Source organism: Ceratotherium simum, chromosome 7 (genome assembly GCF_057802395.1).
Source record: "Ceratotherium simum simum isolate JZ-2026a chromosome 7, ASM5780239v1, whole genome shotgun sequence".
NCBI classification, from domain to species: domain Eukaryota; kingdom Metazoa; phylum Chordata; class Mammalia; order Perissodactyla; family Rhinocerotidae; genus Ceratotherium; species Ceratotherium simum.
This window is the reverse complement of record NC_141906.1, coordinates 81,090,244-81,108,275: the sequence shown is the minus strand read 5'-3', so window position 1 is coordinate 81,108,275 and position 18,032 is coordinate 81,090,244. Positions and strand designations below refer to the sequence as shown.

Here is an 18,032-nt window from a genome sequence, read left to right as displayed (position 1 = left end):
TTTTTTGGAATAGTTTGAGAAGGATGGGTATTAAATCTTCTTTGAATGTTTGGTAAAATTCACTGGAGAAGCCATCTGGTCCTGGACTTTTATTTTTTGGTAGGTTTTTGATTACTATTTCAATCTCTTTACTTGTGATTGGTCTATTCAGATTCTCCATTTCTTCTTGGTTCAGTTTTGGGAGGTTGTATGAGTCTAAGAATTTATCCATTTCTTCTAGATTGTCCAATTTGTTGGCATATAATTTCTCATAGTATTCTCTTATAATCCTTTGTATTTCCGTGGTATCCGTTGTAATTTCTCCTCTTTCATTTCTAATTTTATTTACTTGAGCCTTTTCTCTTTTTTTCTTAGTAAGCCTGGCTAAGGGTTTGTCGATTTTGTTTATCTTCTCAAAGAACCAACTCTTTGTTTCATTAATCCTTTGTATTCTTTTTTTGGTCTCAATTTCATTTATTTCTGCTCTGATTTTTATTATTTCTCTCCTTCTGCTGACTTTGGGCTTTGTTTGTTCTTCTTTTTCTAGTTCTGTTAGCTGTAATTTAAGGTTGCTTATTTGGGCTTTTTCTTGTTTGTTAAGGTGCGCTTGTATCGCTATGAGTTTCCCTTTCAGGACTGCTTTTGCTGCATCCCATATGGTTTGATATGGCATGTTATCATTTTCGTTTGTTTCCAGATAGTTTTTGGTTTCTCCTTTAATTTCATCAATGATCCATTGGTTGTTCAGTAGCATGTTGTTTAATCTCCACATTTTTGTCACTTTCCCAGTTTTTTTTTTCATGGTTCATTTCCAGTTTCATAGCATTATGGTCTGAAAAGATGCTTGTTATGATTTCAGTCTTCTTAAATTTATTGAGGCTTGCTTTGTTTCCCAACGTATGGTCTATCCTTGAGAATGTTCCATGCGCGCTTGAGAAGAATGCGTAGTCAGCTGTTTTTGGATGGAGTGCTCTGTATATGTGTACTAGGTCCATCTCGTCCAATTTTTCATTTAAGTCTACTATTTCTTTATTGACTTTTTGTCTGGATGATCTATCCATTGATGTAAGTGGGGTATTAAGATCGCCTACTATTATTGTGTTGTTGTTAATGTCTCCTTTTAGGTTTGTTAATAGTTGCTTTATGTACATTGATGCTCCTATGTTGGGTGCATATATATTTATAAGTGATATGTCTTCTTGGTGGAGTGTCCCTTTTATCATTATGTATTTCCCTTCTTTGTCTCTCTTACCTGTTTGATCTTGAAGTCTACTTTGTCTGATATGAGTATGGCAACACCTGCTTTCTTTTGTTTGCCATTAGCTTGGAGTATTGTCTTCCATCCTTTCACTCTGAGCCTGTGCTTGTCTTTAGAGCTGAGATGTGTTTCCTGGAGGCAGCATATTGTTGGGTCTTGCTTTTTAATCCATCCTGCCACTCTGTATCTTTTGATTGGAGAGTTCAATCCATTTACATTTAGGGTAATTATTGATATATAAGGGCTTAATGTTGCTGTTTTGTCCCTCATTTTCTGGTTCTTTTGCATTTCCTTTGTTTCTTGTCCCATTTGTTTCGGACTGCCAAATCAGTTTGGTTGTTCTGTCTTATGACTCTTCTAGTTTTCTCTTTGTTTATCATATGTGATTTTGTTTTGATTATCTGTTTAGTGGTTACCTTGAGGTTTGTGTAAAAGATCTTGTGTATGAGGTAGTGCATTATCTGATGGCCTCCTATTTCCTCATATTAAGTCAATGCAATCACTTTCCTCTTCCGCTTCTAAGTCATTCTTGTTATACCTTATTCTATCTTGTGTTGTGGCTGTGTGTTTACAGTGATTAGGTTAAATTTATTTTTGGTGAATTCCTTCCTTTGGTCTTTGATTTTGGTATTTAAGTTGTTGCTAACCTATTCCAGTAAAGATCTACTATTTTTCTGAGTTTATCTACCTATTTTTCTCCTTGCTCCAAGCTTTGTATTCCCTTTCTTTTCTTTTTTTCAGGCCTGAGAGCCTTCTTGTGTATTTCTTGTAGTGGGGGTCTCGTGGCCATGAACTCCCTTAGCTTTTGTTTATCTGGGAGAGTTACTATTTCTCCATCATATTTGAAGGATATTTTTGCTGGATAGAGTATTCTTGGCTGAAAGTTTTTGTCTTTCAGTATTTTGAATATACCATTCCAGTCTCTCCTAGCCTGTAAAGTTTCTTTTGAGAAATCCGCTGAGAGCCTGATTGGAGTTCCTTTGTACTTTATTTTTTGTTTTTGTCTAGCTGCCCTTAATATTGTTTCTTTGTCATTGACTCTGGCTGGCCTTACCACTAGGTGTCGTGGAGAGGGCCTTTGCCTGTTGACATATTTAGGTGACCTGTTGGCTTCGCTTACTGGTATTTCCTGCTCCTTCCCCAGATTTGGGAAATTTTCAGCTATTATTTCCTTGAATAGGCTCTCTGTTCCTCTTTCCCTCTCTTCTGGCTCAGGAATACCTATAATTCTTATGTTACATTTCCTAATAGAGTCAGATATTTCTTGGAGACTTTCTTCATTTCTTTTTAGTCTTAGTTCTCTCTCCTCTTCCATCTGGAGCATATCTGTATTCCTATCCTCTAAAATGCTAATTCTTTCCTCCATATTGTCAGCTCTGTTCTTTAAAGATTCCAGATTCTCCTTTATCTCCCCCATTGTGTTTTTCATCTCCATCAGCACTGATTGGTTTTTTTTTATGATTTCAATCTCTTTTGTGAACAAACTCCTAATCTCATTGAATTGTTTGTCTGTGTTGTCTCGTATTTCATTGAGTGTTTTTATGATAGCTATTTTGAAATCTCTGTCATTTAGGTTATGGATTTCTGTGTCTTCAGGGTTGGTTTCTGGGTGCTTGTCATTTGCCTTCTGGTCTGGTGATTTCGTATACCTTTGCATTGTGATTCCTGTATTGGCTTTGTTTTTCCTTACCCTGGAAATATCTGGTTGCAATTTCCACCTGCTGCCACTGTGTGGGGGTTAAGGGCTGTGTAATCTGAGCCCTCTGTTCTCTGACTCAGCTGTTCGCTGCAATCCGCCGGCCACTTGGTCTGGTCTGGTCGGCTGAGCTGCAGTGTCCAGCTTGCGGGGAGCAGGGGGCTCTCTCTTTTGCCTGCTGGGTCCCTGGCATGGGGGGCTTCTCGCTCACCCCTCGTTATCCGCTCTCCTGGGGTGCTCAGATGTTGATGGTCCCCCTGTAGCAGTTCTGAGTCCTCTGTGTGGGAGTTTCCCACTGGCTGAGAGAGCCTGAAGAGCTCCGGTTTCCTGCAGAGTGCTGCCCCTCCCCCCTCTCTGGGAGCCACGTGGACCGAGATCGCTGATCTGTTGGGGAGGGAGAGGAGTGCTCCTTACCTCTCCCCACTTCCTCCAGGGACCCAGCACGTTCCACTCTCAGATGTGCGGCAGTGTGGATCTCTCCGATCTAGCTTTTCACCATCTACGATTCCGTTGTTGGTCTGTGACTGTTCCTTTTGTTGTATCTTAGCGGAGGAAGAGTTCACGGGAAAGCTCACGCTGCCATGACGCTGACGTCACTCCTCTGTTGTCTTTTTGGTAAAAGCCCTTCTAACAGGTGTGAGGTGATATCTCATTGTGGTTTTGATTTGCATTTCCCTATGAGCATAATTTTTAAAGCTACCTTTTCCTTGAATGTTTGCCAGCTTGACTTAGGTGTGGGCCCTCTGGAGTGAAGCACTGGATCTGCAGTTCCATCTGTTCTTATATTTCTGCTGGGATATTGTTTTAGCTGAACTTTTTCTCTGGAAATATTTCTCCTAACCTCAATCCATATGCATTTGGTTTTTTCCTTCCTCTAGGCCACTTCCCCTCACCAGTCTCAGCAGTCCACTGTGGATGTTGGCCAGCTCCACGACCCTCAGACCTACACCCAGCATGCCATCCAGGTGCAGCACATCCAGGTCACTGAGCCCACAGCCTCGGCACCATCCTCATCCCAGGTACACATCTCCGTACACTATTCACAGAGGTTAACAGGACCTCAGGGACCCTGAGGAGTTAATAAGAGTGAAGAGACATGATCTTCAGACCTAGTCTCCTTGACTATTGAAATTATATTGTTACTTTTTGATCTTATTTAAAGAGTCTTACCTTTGCCTCCAATTGTTATATTGGTATTATGGACATGCGTACTTTAAGTGATTAGCTTCTCTGTCCAGATGGAGCCCTGGGATATGATATCCTAGAGACAACATTAGCAATTGCTTCCTATTCTAAATGGCTACATGATAGTATGCAATTGCTAAATTGTTTCTATAATTTTGGAACAGTGACTTTGTGGAGTACTATTGTGTTTATATGATCAAGTCTATTATTGAGATAGCATAGCTACATCCTTTCAAATAATATTTATTAAAGTTTTACCCTTTGCATGAAACTTTTCTAGGTCTTGCCTTCAAGGAGCCTGGAGTCTAGTAGGGAGATAAAACATGAGTACAAATAAATAGGATCTGAAGTGAAGGTACTTGTACCATAAAGGATGATATAGGCCCACTCCTGACATTCACAGGTTCTAGGACAAGTGTACAAATGAAGGCCTACATGCTATGTGTCTGAGTAGTGAAAAGTTTTGAATCAAGCTAACAAACTGTTAAATAAAATGTTTTATTTTCCTACTTGACACATACTTTCATAATGACAAAATTGAAAAATATATGTCAAGTAACAATTGATACTAAATAATATGGATAGTGCCACTTCAAAATTAATTGCATTTTCTGCCAAACACCATGGATGGCACTGGCTGTTGCCAGGCTGGGGTGAGAAGAAGCCAGGAGAAAGGATTTCTCCCTCCTTTGCTGTCTCTGAGCCCTTCTAGTTGCTGTGGAAATCCATAGGATAAACGTGCACTTTCTCTCCCTTCCTGTTTGTTGGAGGTTATAGGTGGAGGTTGAGTGCTGCACACCACCTGCCATGGCTGTGAGGTCTCTTATTACTTCTCCCAGTCCAAGACAAGCAGACTCTCTCCTTGAGTTTCCCACCCCAACTAGCATCACACTTTTTTTTTTTTAAACCTCTTTTATTTATTTATTTATTTTTTTGTGAGGAAGATCAGCCCTGAGCTAACATCCATGCTAATCCTCCTCTTTTTGCTGAGCTAACATCTATTGGCAATCCTCCTCCTTATTCTCCCCAAAGCCCCAGTAGACAGTTGTATGTCATAGTTGCACATCCTTCTAGTTGCTGTATGTGGGACGCCGCCTCAGCATGGCCGGAGAAGTGGTGCGTCAGGGCGCGCCCGGGATCCGAACCTGGGCCGCCAGTAGCGGAGTGTGCGCACTTAACCGCTAAGCCATGAGGCCGGTCCCTAGCATCACATTTTAAGTTTCTCAAAGGAACCTGAGGCTGGAGGGCCAGGAGGGACTCCTCAGAGTTCCTTGTTAGAATGTGATGGCACAGGGACAGGCTTCCGCAAGACTGCTCCCCCTATCTGCTCCCCAGACTCTGTCCTGTGCCTCACAGGGCCTTGTGTCTATCCACGTGGACACCCTGACCCACCTGTCTCATTTTCATCCACACTCCTGCAAATGGCGATCCCTTAGCCACCCCCTTAGTCTCAGGTGCCCAAATACCATTAGAGGAACCCATATGCAGAAGACAGGACCCCTGCAAGAGGACGGACCAGGAAAGAGATTTGTGCAGGCCCTGGAAGTGTGTGCGGGGCCATTTCCATAGGGAATGGGAGGGCTGTGGTCCCCAAAGTGTAGCCTAGAGGTGTGTGGTATATGGTTGGGATATGACGCACATACCAGGTGGGCACATCCATTTGGCCTCATATGAGGAGGGGCACAGCTGGAGAAGGGCCCACCAAGATCCCTGCAGGAGTCTGAGGGTAGTATGGATATATAGATAAGTTATGGGAGTTCAGAAGAGGGAAAGATTATGTTTAGTAGGGAAACAGGGAAATTTTTGTAGAAATGGTGTTTGAATTAGGTCTTGAAGGAGGGGTATGATTTTGACATGTTGGGGGAGGCATTATGATCTGAATATGCTGTCATTGTGAGTAAAGACACAGCAATGGGAAATTATGGTATATGTATAAAAAGCTATTTATGTGAGTAACGGGAAGTGATATTGGAAAAGAAGTTGGAAAGGTAGTTTGGAGTGGAGTGGGGAGGACTTGGATGGCCGACGCCGGAGCTTGGGCTTGATCCACAGACAGGAGCGAGCCTGTCGGCTGGGCGTCTACACTGTGGGCTGTGTCACCTCCACTCACTGGCTGGGATTGTCCAGTGCACTCCAGTGGAAACGGTGACTTCTGGTTTCCACTTCCATTTGTGTTACAGATTAGCCTTGTGACACAGGCACGTTATTTGGCTTCTCAATGCTTTTAATCTTATATAATGTAGGTAATTATACTTTCATTCATTTATCTTTCTAACAAGCTTATTGAAATTAAATTTTTGGATACTCTTGTAGACAATCCTTTGAAAACAAATCAGGATTTCATTGTTATGATTGCTTCTCATTAATTCTATTCTTATTTAAAATATTATTTTAGCAGAGATTGGGTATCATAATTCATGTTAGCCTGATTTGTTTTTTTCAGTTATTTGTGTCTTCACTATATTGGAAATTCATAATTTCCTGTTCTTGCTTTCTCTTTCTTGGTGGCTGGGCAGCCTCTGAGCCCCTCTTCCCAGCAGTCTCAGCAGGGGCTCAGCCCCTCCCACATACAAGGTGGTTCTTCTGCACAAGGCCAGGCCCTCCAGCAGCAGCAGCAGCAGAGTTCCTCTGTACAACACACCTACTTACCCAATGCTTGGAATTCCTTCCGTGGCTATTGTAAGTACGAAACAGGGGTAGTGTTATAGGTGGTGGGTGGGGAATCTGCAGCCATGGGTCATAATTTCATCAGCTTTATAACAGATTTTCTGGATTAAATTATCATTGGTCATTTTCTACACTCTGTAGTACATGTACTTGAATGAGTTTCATGACAAAATTCAAGGCAGTGTTCTCATCTCAGAGAGCCACCCATTTCAGAGACACTAGGAATACTGCTGCAGGAAGTGTAAGCAGATGGTTTAAAAAGTAGAATAGATGGGTATAGGGTATGTTGATGCTAATGATGCATCTCTTCCACCAATATTTATTGAATTCCCATATATCACTGTGCTAGACCCTGGATGTACAAAAGATTAATATTGACATTCACATCAGTAATACCACACAATAATAATGTTAGCCAACTTTCATTAAGCTCTTACTGTGTGCCAGGAATGATTCTAAACCACATATATATCACATTCAGTATTCACAACAACCTATGAGATAAGCACAATTGTAATTTGCCTTTTACAGATAAGGCAATTTACACATAGAGTAACTTGTCCAAGGAACATAGCTGGTAAAGGGAGGATTGGAACCCAGGCAATCTGGCTCCAGAGTTTATACTCTAAACTACCCCACTGGGCTGCCTCTTCTAATAAGACAGTCTTTGGCTCAAAGAGATCATTACCCAGTAGAGAGAGAGAGATGAGTAGTTGCTTTCGAAACCCTGAGATTAGTGCTACAGAAGCAGTAACAGGCTGGCTGCCAAGGGGCAGAATAGGTAACAATCTTGGTGGGGACGACAGCCTTGGGTATGAGCTGGAAGGTCTGAGCCCTTTATGACTAAAGAAGGAAGGAATAGAAATAGAGTAACAGTTAGACCTAATAGTATGAACTAGGAGGAACAGGGGCCAAGAAATTAGGAAGGCCAGTGTGGATGTTTCTCTTACTATTGATTTCTTTCTTGGAGTCCGTCTCTGTTGTGATGGATCTTTGGCTATGTATGTGGATTTGGTATGGAATCAGGCTGAAACTCTACCACTTAGTTATTTTTATAATCTATTCTCTTAAATAGTGGTGGTCACAATGAGGGCTGAGTCTAGTTTCTAGTGAGGGAAAGGCTCCTAGTCGTGGTAAATACCAGTAGAATCCTGGTAAATAGACTGACATTTATACTAAGTTTAATTCCTGTGAAAGAAATGTGGAATGGTGCAGATAGCCATGGTCATAATAGTATGAGCTAGCATTCTAACCTGAGGAAAAGATTCTAGAATTGAAATTTTTTATTTGGCAAAAAATTTAAAATATACAAAAATAGAATGGTATAATGAACACCTTGGTACCCATTATCCAGCTTCCACGGGGATCAACTCATGGCCAGTCTTGTCTCCTCTGTACCCTCCTGTCATTCTCTCCCAGTGCTTCAACTATATAATAGTTCATATCATTTCATCCATAAATATTTTAGTATATCTCTAAAACCAAAGGAATTTAAAAAAAAAACAACTCCAGTACCATTATCACACCTAAAATATAAATGACAGTAATTCTTTAATACCATCTAATATCCAGTGTTCATATTTCTGTGATTATCTCATAAATGTTTTTTTTTAATAGTTGGTATGTTCAAATTGGGTTCCAAATAAGGGCCATACATTGCAATTGATCACATCTTGTGAGTTTCTTTTCTTTTCTTTTCTTTTTTTTTTTTTGGTGAGGAAGATTAGCCCTGAGCTAACATCCACTGCCAATCCTCCTCTTTTTGCTGGGGAAGATTGGCCCTGGGCTAACATCCGTGCCCATCTTCCTCTACTTTATATGGGATGCTGCCACAGCATGGCTTGACAAGTGGCGCATTGCTGCGCACCCGGGATCCGAACCTGCGAACCCCGGGACGCCGAAGCAGAGTGTGTGCACTTAACCACTATGCCACCAGGACAGCCCCTCTTCTGAGTTTCTTTTAATACATGTGTTCTCTCTCTTTTAAGTTGCAATTTATGTGTTGAAGAAGCTGGGTCATTTTCCTGTAGAATTTCCCACATTCTGGGTTTTGCTCTTGGCATCCCTATATTATCATTTAAGATGCTTTTTTCTGTCCCTTTTATTTCCTGTACACTGGCAATTAGATCTAGAGCCTTGATCAGATTCAAGTTCAGCTTTTTCCCCAGAGACACTTCATAGCTGGTGTTGTGTACTCCCATCAGGAGGGACATAATGTTTGGCTGTCTCCTTTTTTCCTTTGCTCCACTGTTTCATTAGGGATTGCAAAGTTGTCATATTCTGATTCTATCAGTCTTTATTCACTAATTAGCTAGAAAACTTCATTGTGCTACAAATTCACATCTGAATATAAAAGATAAAAATACTGAGCTAACGTAAATCTTTGTAATTTATTTCAAGGCTTTAAAAAATTGTTGCGTATTTGTCTATGATATTCAGAAGCCACATATGAGGGAGATTGATTGTTTCCAATATTTGAGAACTCTCTAGTAACCTCATATGATCAATTCTTATGAAAGATGCTTTCACTGTATCAAGAAATCATATCTCATAAGACTCTCACAGCAAGCAGATCCATGGAAAATGTCTCAGTGGGGAGTGTGGTCACTGGTTAGGTATTTGTTTCTACAACTTCTATTAAAATCTGAGACCACTGAACTATGAATATTTCCTGTTTTTCAGCATCTGAGATTCAAATGATGACACTTCCCCCAGGTCAGTTTGTGATTACAGACAGTGGTGTGGCAACTCCTGTCACCACTGGTCAAGTGAAGGCCGTTACTCCGGTAAGCTATGCTGCTCAGGAGGGTTTTCCTGTCCACCATACTGCCCCACTCTCCCCTTCCCCCATCTTCTACTCCTCAGCTTTCCAAATCTGAGTTGGAAGTACCGCCTCTGTATCCCCAAAACACCTTGTGGTGCTATATTATAACCCTTATCACAGTTTATTTTTATTATTGTTTTACTGTCTATTTTTTCTCAGTAGACAATGAATTCCTTGAAAGCTGGGTCTCTTTATCCTCAGTGCCTTGCACAGGAGGCTGGGCTATAGCCAATGCTCAATAAATATCTATTTAATTAATAATTGTAATGAATCTCCTAGATCCATATACATATAGATTTGTAATTGATCACCTTTGTATGTACTTCTTGGAAAGTATATGAGTCTTCATGACTATTGGTCCTCAGCTGGGTTGGAAGAGAATAATACGATGAGTCTATTATGGAGCTCTTTTAAACAATTCATTCACCCCAGGGTGAAAAACATTGCCATAAATTATCTTGTTATATTTAGGTCAGGCAGGTCAATGTTGATTGTATCTGCTGCCTCTGTTTTTATTTTCATTGGTTTGTTCTGGCCTGCCTCTAAGTTGTTAAAAGACAGAGTACGTAAATTTAAATTAAGAAAAATACTCAAAAGTGGCTAAGGATAGTGGGATGTTCCCAGGGGAAGAACGACTGTTTCCCAAGAGGCTTCAAAGAGTAGCAGAATAGTCTAGTGGCCTCAAAAACATGATTTTTTTTTTTCAAAGTACACTGAAAGCTCACCCATTTCTTAGCACACAAACTCACATTGACTAGACTTAGGAGAGATGTATAAATCCAGAGTAACACTATTGTCAATGAAAACAATAACTAATGTAAAATGGAATAGTCTTGGCATGATTAATGTTTTTGCTCCCTGGAGGAACCATTAACTCTTTACCTTTTTTTGGCCAGGAACTCATTTGGGAACCTGATTATAGCCAAGGATGTTCCTCTCCCCCTGCCACAATATATATACACAAAAATTTAATGTATATTTTCAGGGGTTCATACATTCTCTGAAACCCACCTCTGGACCACCTAGGGGGTCCATGGACCCTAGGTTGGGAACCAGCCCCCTCCTGCTAGAGAAAGACCCACATGGGAAACCAAATCATAATGAGAAAGTTGCCTGATGAGCGTGGACTCAGAACATGTGGCCCTAGATAAATCCAATGGGTATTTGGCTATGGCTTTTTTTCTGGACAGTGCTTGGAAAGACTACTGCCTGAGTTTTCCTCTGTGACTTCTCTTTTTCTCAGCCTGTGTAGCTGACCAATCCTCCCAATGACTGACACATTCTTTCTTTAAAAATGTTAACCTAAGGCAATAGCTAGCTGCAGGCCTGTGGAGAAGTTTTCACGATGAGAGGAAAAATGAGGAAAAATAAAGACAATGTATGTTTTCATAAAGCTAAATTTATTCTGTATAAGGGACTTTATTCTAAGGTTGTGTTCTTCCTATGCTTTTGAGTGTTAAAATGTCTCTCATTTGACAGTAGCATTTAAAAAATGACTTTACTTGGCAAAATAAAATTTGGGAACATTTATTATTACTTATAATTTTGCTAGTCTTTGAAATTCTGAAGTCTGGGAACCACTGATCTTGACTACTTTTCTTGGGGGCCATTCTGCCTCTGTAAGGAGACTTTAAATACCTCTTCTTTGATCCATTTTGTAGTAAACTTAAACATTAATTGACAGATAGCAATCTTATTTTATGAGTTTCTAAATTCTTAGGAGCAGAGCAATAGCACATGTTTCCTTTCCCATGTAAGTTACCATTCATGGTGCAAATTTCTGTACCTGAAGTTCTTCACTGTATCATTTGGTAGAACAACTAAGGTGCTCCCTTAAATTGCCTTTGTAGTCTATTACTGTGACTGATTCATCCTCTGAAGGAATTAGGTAAAGCATCTCCCATAGGTACCTATTTTGGTGTCCCCTTGTAACATTTCTTTGTATATTTCTTCCCCTCCACCCCAAGAACGCCCATCTTTAGGCCTCAGATTTCTAAAGATCCTTTTCCTGCTCTAGGGTCATTATGTGTTATCAGAAAGTCAACCAGAATTGGAGGAAAAGCAAGCTTCTGCTCTCTCCGGGGGAGTCCAGGTTCAGACAACTGCACACAGTGACTTGGACCCCCAGACCACCAGCCAACAGCAGCCCACACAGTACATCATTACAACCACCACCAACGGGAATGGGAGCAGTGAAGTGCATATCACTAAACCTTAACTTCTGTCCCTGAGCTAGAATGGAGCAGTCACATCCTGTTTCTCATTCATAAGTCCGAAAGCTTCTGACACTTAGAACTCTTTTTTAAGATTTATCATTCACTCAAGAGTTTGGAAACTACAGTTTTGACACTCATACATACACTGGGACTTATTTTCTCAAGGTCATATTTACCAAACTGACTCTTCAAACCCTAGGAGTTTCTGCCATGGAATGCAGATCTTTCAGGGGAAAGTAGATTTCAAGATGGAGAAAATTTGCCTTGCTCTTGAGTTGGTTTTTTAACACATTGATAAGCCTTACTTTTCCTTTGTGGAAATATTAAGTGGTGTATTGTGTTTGTACCAAAGGTGGAGAAAGGATGTGCCAAGTCCATGGCCACTGGACTTCTTAATTCCCAGCCGTGGCACCAAAGGAGAAGGGGCATTTTATGGGTGTGTGTTAGGTCAGAACTACTTCATCTTGTGAGTCTGTGTTTTCAGTAATTTAACAAAGGGAGCCTACTGAATATGAAAATAAAATTGATGAAACAAAGGTTTGACAGTGATGTTCTGAAAGAAAAACTGCCATCTAAATTTTTTTTCTTATTGCTGTTTTTTTTTTTTTTTAATTGCCTTTTTTGGAAAACTGTTGTTGGGCCATTGGTAGTGCTTTCCACAGATGATGGCCATCAGCAGATTATGGTAGAACCTCACGTTCGGATAGATCTGACTTGATTACTCCACGACGGTGGACTCCCTGTAAGAGAAAAGGTTACTTGATGTCAGCAGAATTTCAACTCCTACGTTAAAGCATTGCCTCCCTTTCTCTGGTTGTGGTTGTAGTAAGAGGATATTGGAGATACTGGTACCAAGAAAAATGACTAAAACAATTATAGATATAAAGTAAAAAGCACTGAAACCTTGTCCTGCCTTACAGGACCCATTTACCATTCATCAGTAAAGGATGAATTCCTTGCTCTTACCATGTGTACATTCAATTCTTGCTCACAGCATTCAGTGTATTTTAGTACTTCTAATGCTGTCCTAAAATGAACATTCTTTAAGGTTGGATGGAAAGGTGGCCCTCTTTATTTCTTAATATTTTTAACTTTAAACATATTGCAACTCATCTGGACCTTTTGGTAAGATGACCAACTTTACACTTAGGGGAAAAACAAAAATGTGGGGAACATTTATAATATGTTAAGGTAATTATAAGGGGTTTGGAGGAAATCCAGTCTTTATGAATATTACAGTTAGATGGGAGATGAAAGAAAATCTGCCTCGATAGTTTTCCTTATGTGTGTTCCTGTTTAGAGTCTTGTTAGCTATGAATTCAATGGGGAAAAATATTTCCTTTCTTTTTACTGTACATTCCAGTTGTACACATAAAACATTGCAGAAATCAGTATGTATTTTAACAACTTTTTGTGACGTACTAACACATTTTTAGAATAATTATTGCATGGTAGAATTTATCACTCCAGAATAGAAAGACCTAACTTCAGTTTCAAATGAAGTTAACTAATTTATTTTATTTACATTTCTGCGTAAGAACTGGTTCTATAAATTAAGAAGTATAGTAGCTTCTCTATAGTAAAGATATCTTTCTGAAAAGTAAACAATTCTGTTGAAATAACTTTACTAATGTGTAGATTTTGCACTTTATTTTTGAGACCTCATTCATTTAGTTATCCTTGAAAATTTGGGCACTAAAAGAACTTGAGAAAGTTACTCAGTAAATGCGTAGAAACTGAAAATGGACTCTCTATCTTTGGTAACAAAGAGTCACAAAATAGAGACTCGGGGTCCCAAAGTCCCATAATGTAATGACTGTAAATATCCCAGTGTCCAGTCTACAAAGACTTGCTAGGTGAAAAATATTAGACTTTCCTAAAGGTCCAGTTTAATTTTTATACCTTAAATTTGGCCCTATTGGGTCCTTTTTAATTTGAACCAACAAGGTACCTCCCTTCCCCTCAGGAATAACTTATCACTGAGTGGAATGTTCATTTTATGCCAGTTATTTCAAGTTTTAAAATACACAAACAAAATATTGTGGAAGGACCTCTTTGTCTCCTTCCCATCTAAGTTTTTTTTTCTTTTTTCTTTTGCCCTTATGTGGAATAAGTAAAACTAATTTGTATATTATTCACCAGAGATGCAGGTGGCTGTCAAGCCAAACAACACTGCGTTAAGATCAGGTATTCTGCACATTCATTCCAAGGTAATAGATTTTCAAAAGGCCTTGGATTCGAAGAGATGGCAGATTATAAGCCATCTGAGGACCCAATTCGGAAAAAATGCATGTAGCCAATGTTTATACTGTGGCCTCTCTTAAGACACATTGGCACTGCAGACTTTGATCAGTGCATTTGAAAATTTTGGAGTAGGTTACATATAGATTTTACATTTTTATTGTTTGATTTCTGCCCACATAAATAGACATTTCATCATGTAAAATTCCTGTTATTCTGGACAAACCTATTGTTTTGATCTTCTTCAATTATTTTCTGATTTGGAATTATCCTTTCAAGAAACTCTTAAGATGTCTAGAGCTAAAAAGCACTTCATGAGACGCTAAAGATGACCCACAGGTTGAAAACGTTGACCCTATCCTGTTATTTAAATGTGAACATTTATTGTACATTCAGTGAGTTATAGTGTTAATAGTGTTGTGCTACTCAGCAGGTGTAAAAATTAATAAATATTTTTTTTTAATAAACTTCCTTGTTTGTGTGTGTGAAGCTACAAGAGTACTGAGATGGTTACTTTTTTTTTTTTTTTAAACTTACAACTTAGCGCTTTGACTCTTTGTTTCACCCTAGGCTGGTCAGAGACCCAAGACAACTGTGGGATGATGTCCCCTGCCCTTTTCCTTGGTTTCTAATTCAAGGACCTCCCAACGGTCTAACAGGAGCTGAGGGCAGGCGTGCAGCCCGCAGGGGAGCGGAGATGGGGCCTTATTCGGAAACCACTCTTTTCCAACCAGGTGCGAACAGTAGTTTGGCCCGCCGGCTTCTCTGACATATTTCCGTCCAGTCGAGAGAACTGAGGATGGTCTCTGCCCGACCGGTGGGAGGAGCGGTGGAATAAGTATTCTGAAGCCGCTCTACATAAACCCCAGTGAATAAAGAGAAAGGGACCCAGATGCTTAACAAGAGGAACATTACCGAGTTTCATATGAAAAGTATTTCTCCGATATGTGTACTTTCTTTCCGGACGTCGAGGGCCCGGGGACGGGAGGGAGAAATGGGGACACGCCGGGGGCAGAGGCTCAGGGCCGCGTTCTCCTCACCGAAACTTGAAAAACCGCGGTTCCCCAAACTGTACAACGGGAACTAACGGCATAGCGCATACAGCTGTCGTACTAAGAGGGCGGAAAGAAAGAGCAGGGTATGCTCTCTGCAAACGTTAGCTAGTAAAATTGCATTCACTTACTCAGGGGCTCTACAGCCTCAATTCTGGGCCAGGCAAAGACAACCGACACACCCCGCCCTCCGGAAGTTTCTAAATCAGGTGAGACCAACAAGCCAACTGAAAACTGCATCCCACGACCCAGCCGCGCCGGCTAGCGCCGCTCCAGGCCCCGCCCCGCGCAGGCCCCGCCCCCGCTCGCTGCAGGCCCCGCCCCCGCTCGCTGCAGGCCCCGCCCCCCGCAGGCCCCCGCCCCCGCGCAGGCCCCGCCCCGCGCAGCCCCCTCCCGGCACGCTCCAGGCCCCGCCCCCGTCATGCTCCAGGCCCCCGCCCCTTCCGCCGCCCGAGCCCGGAGCGTGCGCGCACCGAGACGCCTTGCGGGAGCGAGCGCGTCCCGGAGCCCGCGGGCAGAGAAGCGCAGCGGTTAAGGGGACCCGCGCCTGCGGCTCAGGTTGAGGTGGGCAGGGGGCTGCGAAGGATTCAAGTGTTGCGGCAGAGTGGAGGGAGGGAGCGGCTGTCTCCGAGGGTCGCTGCTTCTCTGGGCATGGGGCAGGGGAGCGGGCGTGTTGGGAGCCGGGTGGCCCCGTGGGTGGGGGTTAGGCTTAGGCACGGTGTGGGGGAGGGGCCGTGGGCGCAGAGGTGCAGTTTAGAGGGGCGAGACCTGGGCATTGGGCTGGGGCCAGGTTGATAAGGGAGGGGTTTGCAGCAGGGGCAACGGATTTGGAGCCGGCAGTTGCTCCGGAAGGAGCCAAGGGTTTAGCTTCTGCATTGGGGAGGGTCCAGGAGGGAAGGTTAGCCCAGGTGCAGAGGAAAGACCATTGGGAGAGGCCTTCCTGGTCTGGGAAAGAGGTCCAGGACGCCACAGACGTAGAAATCATTGGCTTCCGGGCTTCCAATCCTCTGGCAGCTGCCTGCTTTTTGTATTTCGAGATCCTTATTCAAAATAGTAGCAGGGCAAAGGTTACCACTGGAACAGATTAAATTTAGCTACACATCCACGGTAATTGAAGAAACTTGTGAGCAAGTTGTGAAACAGAGGTGAGCCTCCTAAGAGTCAGGTAGAACACTGCCTTTGCAGCTGTTACCCTGTTCTCTGTCAGTTCTGTTAAGAGGACTTTATGCTAAGCATCATTTCTTTTTCCTATTTTAAAGTTTTGTTGAATTGCAGATGCCATGTGCTTTCTCACTTGCTTCAGTTATTTAGGCACCAAGAATGTTCAAGATGTTGTAATTCACCATGTGCTGAAAGGTGATGGGGCACAGTTGCTTGGGGACCACACAGCTGCTTTGTCTGACACTAATCTTTCTGCAGTATCTTTACACAGATCTGAAATCTCTTCAAGATAACTTGAAATAATTTGTGGGAAGGTACTTCTTTTAGTAGTAGTATTATAGGTCTGCTCTTTGTCAGTTGAGAGTTTTGGAATAAGTCATTACATTACTACATTATATGGCTAAGTCGTGTAAATTGTCATCCATCCGGAGATTATTCATTGCAGGATTCCAGGATTGGAAGTAACAGTAGAGAGGACCTGGTCCAACTCCCCTTGATTTTACAGATAAGGAAACTGATACCTGGTCAGGTAAGATTTGCCTAAGGTCACTAAGATTAGGTTAGAAGTTTGGTGTTTGGACTAAGTCTATTTTTTTTCTTTTATTTTTACTGAGCTTGTTAGTCCATTTGGTAGGAATAGGAGAGAGAGAGAATGGCCTTAGCAAATGTTTGTAGAGTGAGTTGAGTTCAATCTCCCTGTGATCCTGTTAGCTTTATTCAGTCCTGCGGCCCCAGCTTTACACCTCATTCCTGCCGTCAGCCTTGTGAGAGGCTCTCTGAAAATGTTGTAGTATGTACTTTCCTAAAGGTGGCCCGCAATGTTCAGTTATTACAGGAAGGAGAAAAATGGCATTATATTTACATATTTATGAAGATCAGATGGGCAAGCTAAAGGCAGATTGGCTGCTGACTTTACTGGCTGTCATGGTCAAGTGCTTGGAGCCTCTGGACTCCAAAAGTCATATTATGTGGACTACTAAAGTCATATTAAGACGCTCCCCTTTTGTAATTTAAATTGAGAGTTTATACAGGAGGTATTGTGTATAGTGTTAAGAATATGAGTTTGCAGTCCGGCAGACCTGAGTTTCAGTCCTACCCCTGGGGTTGGGCAAGTTGCGTATCTACTTTGATCCTCAGTTGTTTTTTTTTTTTTAATTTTTATTTATTTGTTTATTTTTGGTGAGAAAGATTGGCTCTGAGCTAACATCTGTTGCCAGTTTTCTTTTTGCTGAGGAATATCAGCCCTGAGCTAACGTCTGTGCCCATCTTTCTCTATTTTCTGTGTGGGACGCCACCACAGCATGGCTTGATGAGCACTGTAGGTCTGCACTTGGGATCCCAACCTACGAACCCCAGACTGCCAAAGCGGAGCTCGTGGACTTAACCATTCGCCACCAGCCCAGCCGTGATCCTCAGTTTTAATATCTGCAGAATAGATATAATAACCCCGTCTTGCACAGTTGTAAGAATTAAATGAGATATATGAAAGGCCAGGCACTTAATAGACCCCCATTAAATAACTTATTGTTAGTGTCTGAGCTTTACTGGTCTATGTGGATTTTCAGTGAATATTTTTTGTGAAACAACAGCAAAGAATTGCTAAAAAAAAAAAAAAAAAAAAAGGACAGTTAATTGTTAAAGAAATTATGTTATAGTAGAGAGATTATTGGCCTGAGAAGTCTAAGTTGTGGACTCTGATCGGTTTATCATTTAATCTCCGAGTCTCATTTTGCTCTTGTAAAATGAAGGTATG

General features: G+C 41.5%; 2 protein-coding genes across 8 annotated transcripts in view; both read left to right on the top strand.

Annotated features, from left to right (window-relative positions):
* Nucleotides 1–14,533, top strand: part of PRDM10 (PR/SET domain 10) — a 96,559-nt gene extending 82,026 nt beyond the window's left edge. For both annotated transcript variants that reach the window (XM_087433931.1, XM_014793743.2), the window contains exons 19-22: nt 3,812–3,952; nt 6,635–6,797; nt 9,468–9,571; nt 11,627–14,533. In XM_087433931.1, coding sequence (XP_087290057.1) covers nt 3,812–3,952; nt 6,635–6,797; nt 9,468–9,571; nt 11,627–11,827 — 609 coding nt within the window. In that variant the 3' untranslated portion in view covers nt 11,828–14,533. The remainder of the gene's footprint in view (nt 1–3,811; nt 3,953–6,634; nt 6,798–9,467; nt 9,572–11,626) is intronic.
* A 1,056-nt stretch (nt 14,534–15,589) lies between these two features.
* The window catches only part of NFRKB (nuclear factor related to kappaB binding protein), a 37,288-nt gene continuing 34,845 nt past the window's right edge, over nt 15,590–18,032 (top strand). For 3 of the 6 annotated variants that reach the window (XM_014793741.2, XM_014793739.2, XM_087433927.1), the window contains exons 1-2: nt 15,590–15,682; nt 16,725–16,808. The gene's annotated coding sequence lies outside the window, so the exon portion shown is untranslated. Of the gene's footprint in view, nt 15,683–15,940; nt 16,809–18,032 lie in introns of those variants that run through there. The other 3 variants (XM_087433928.1, XM_087433929.1, XM_004438469.3) reach the window with 3 other exon arrangements.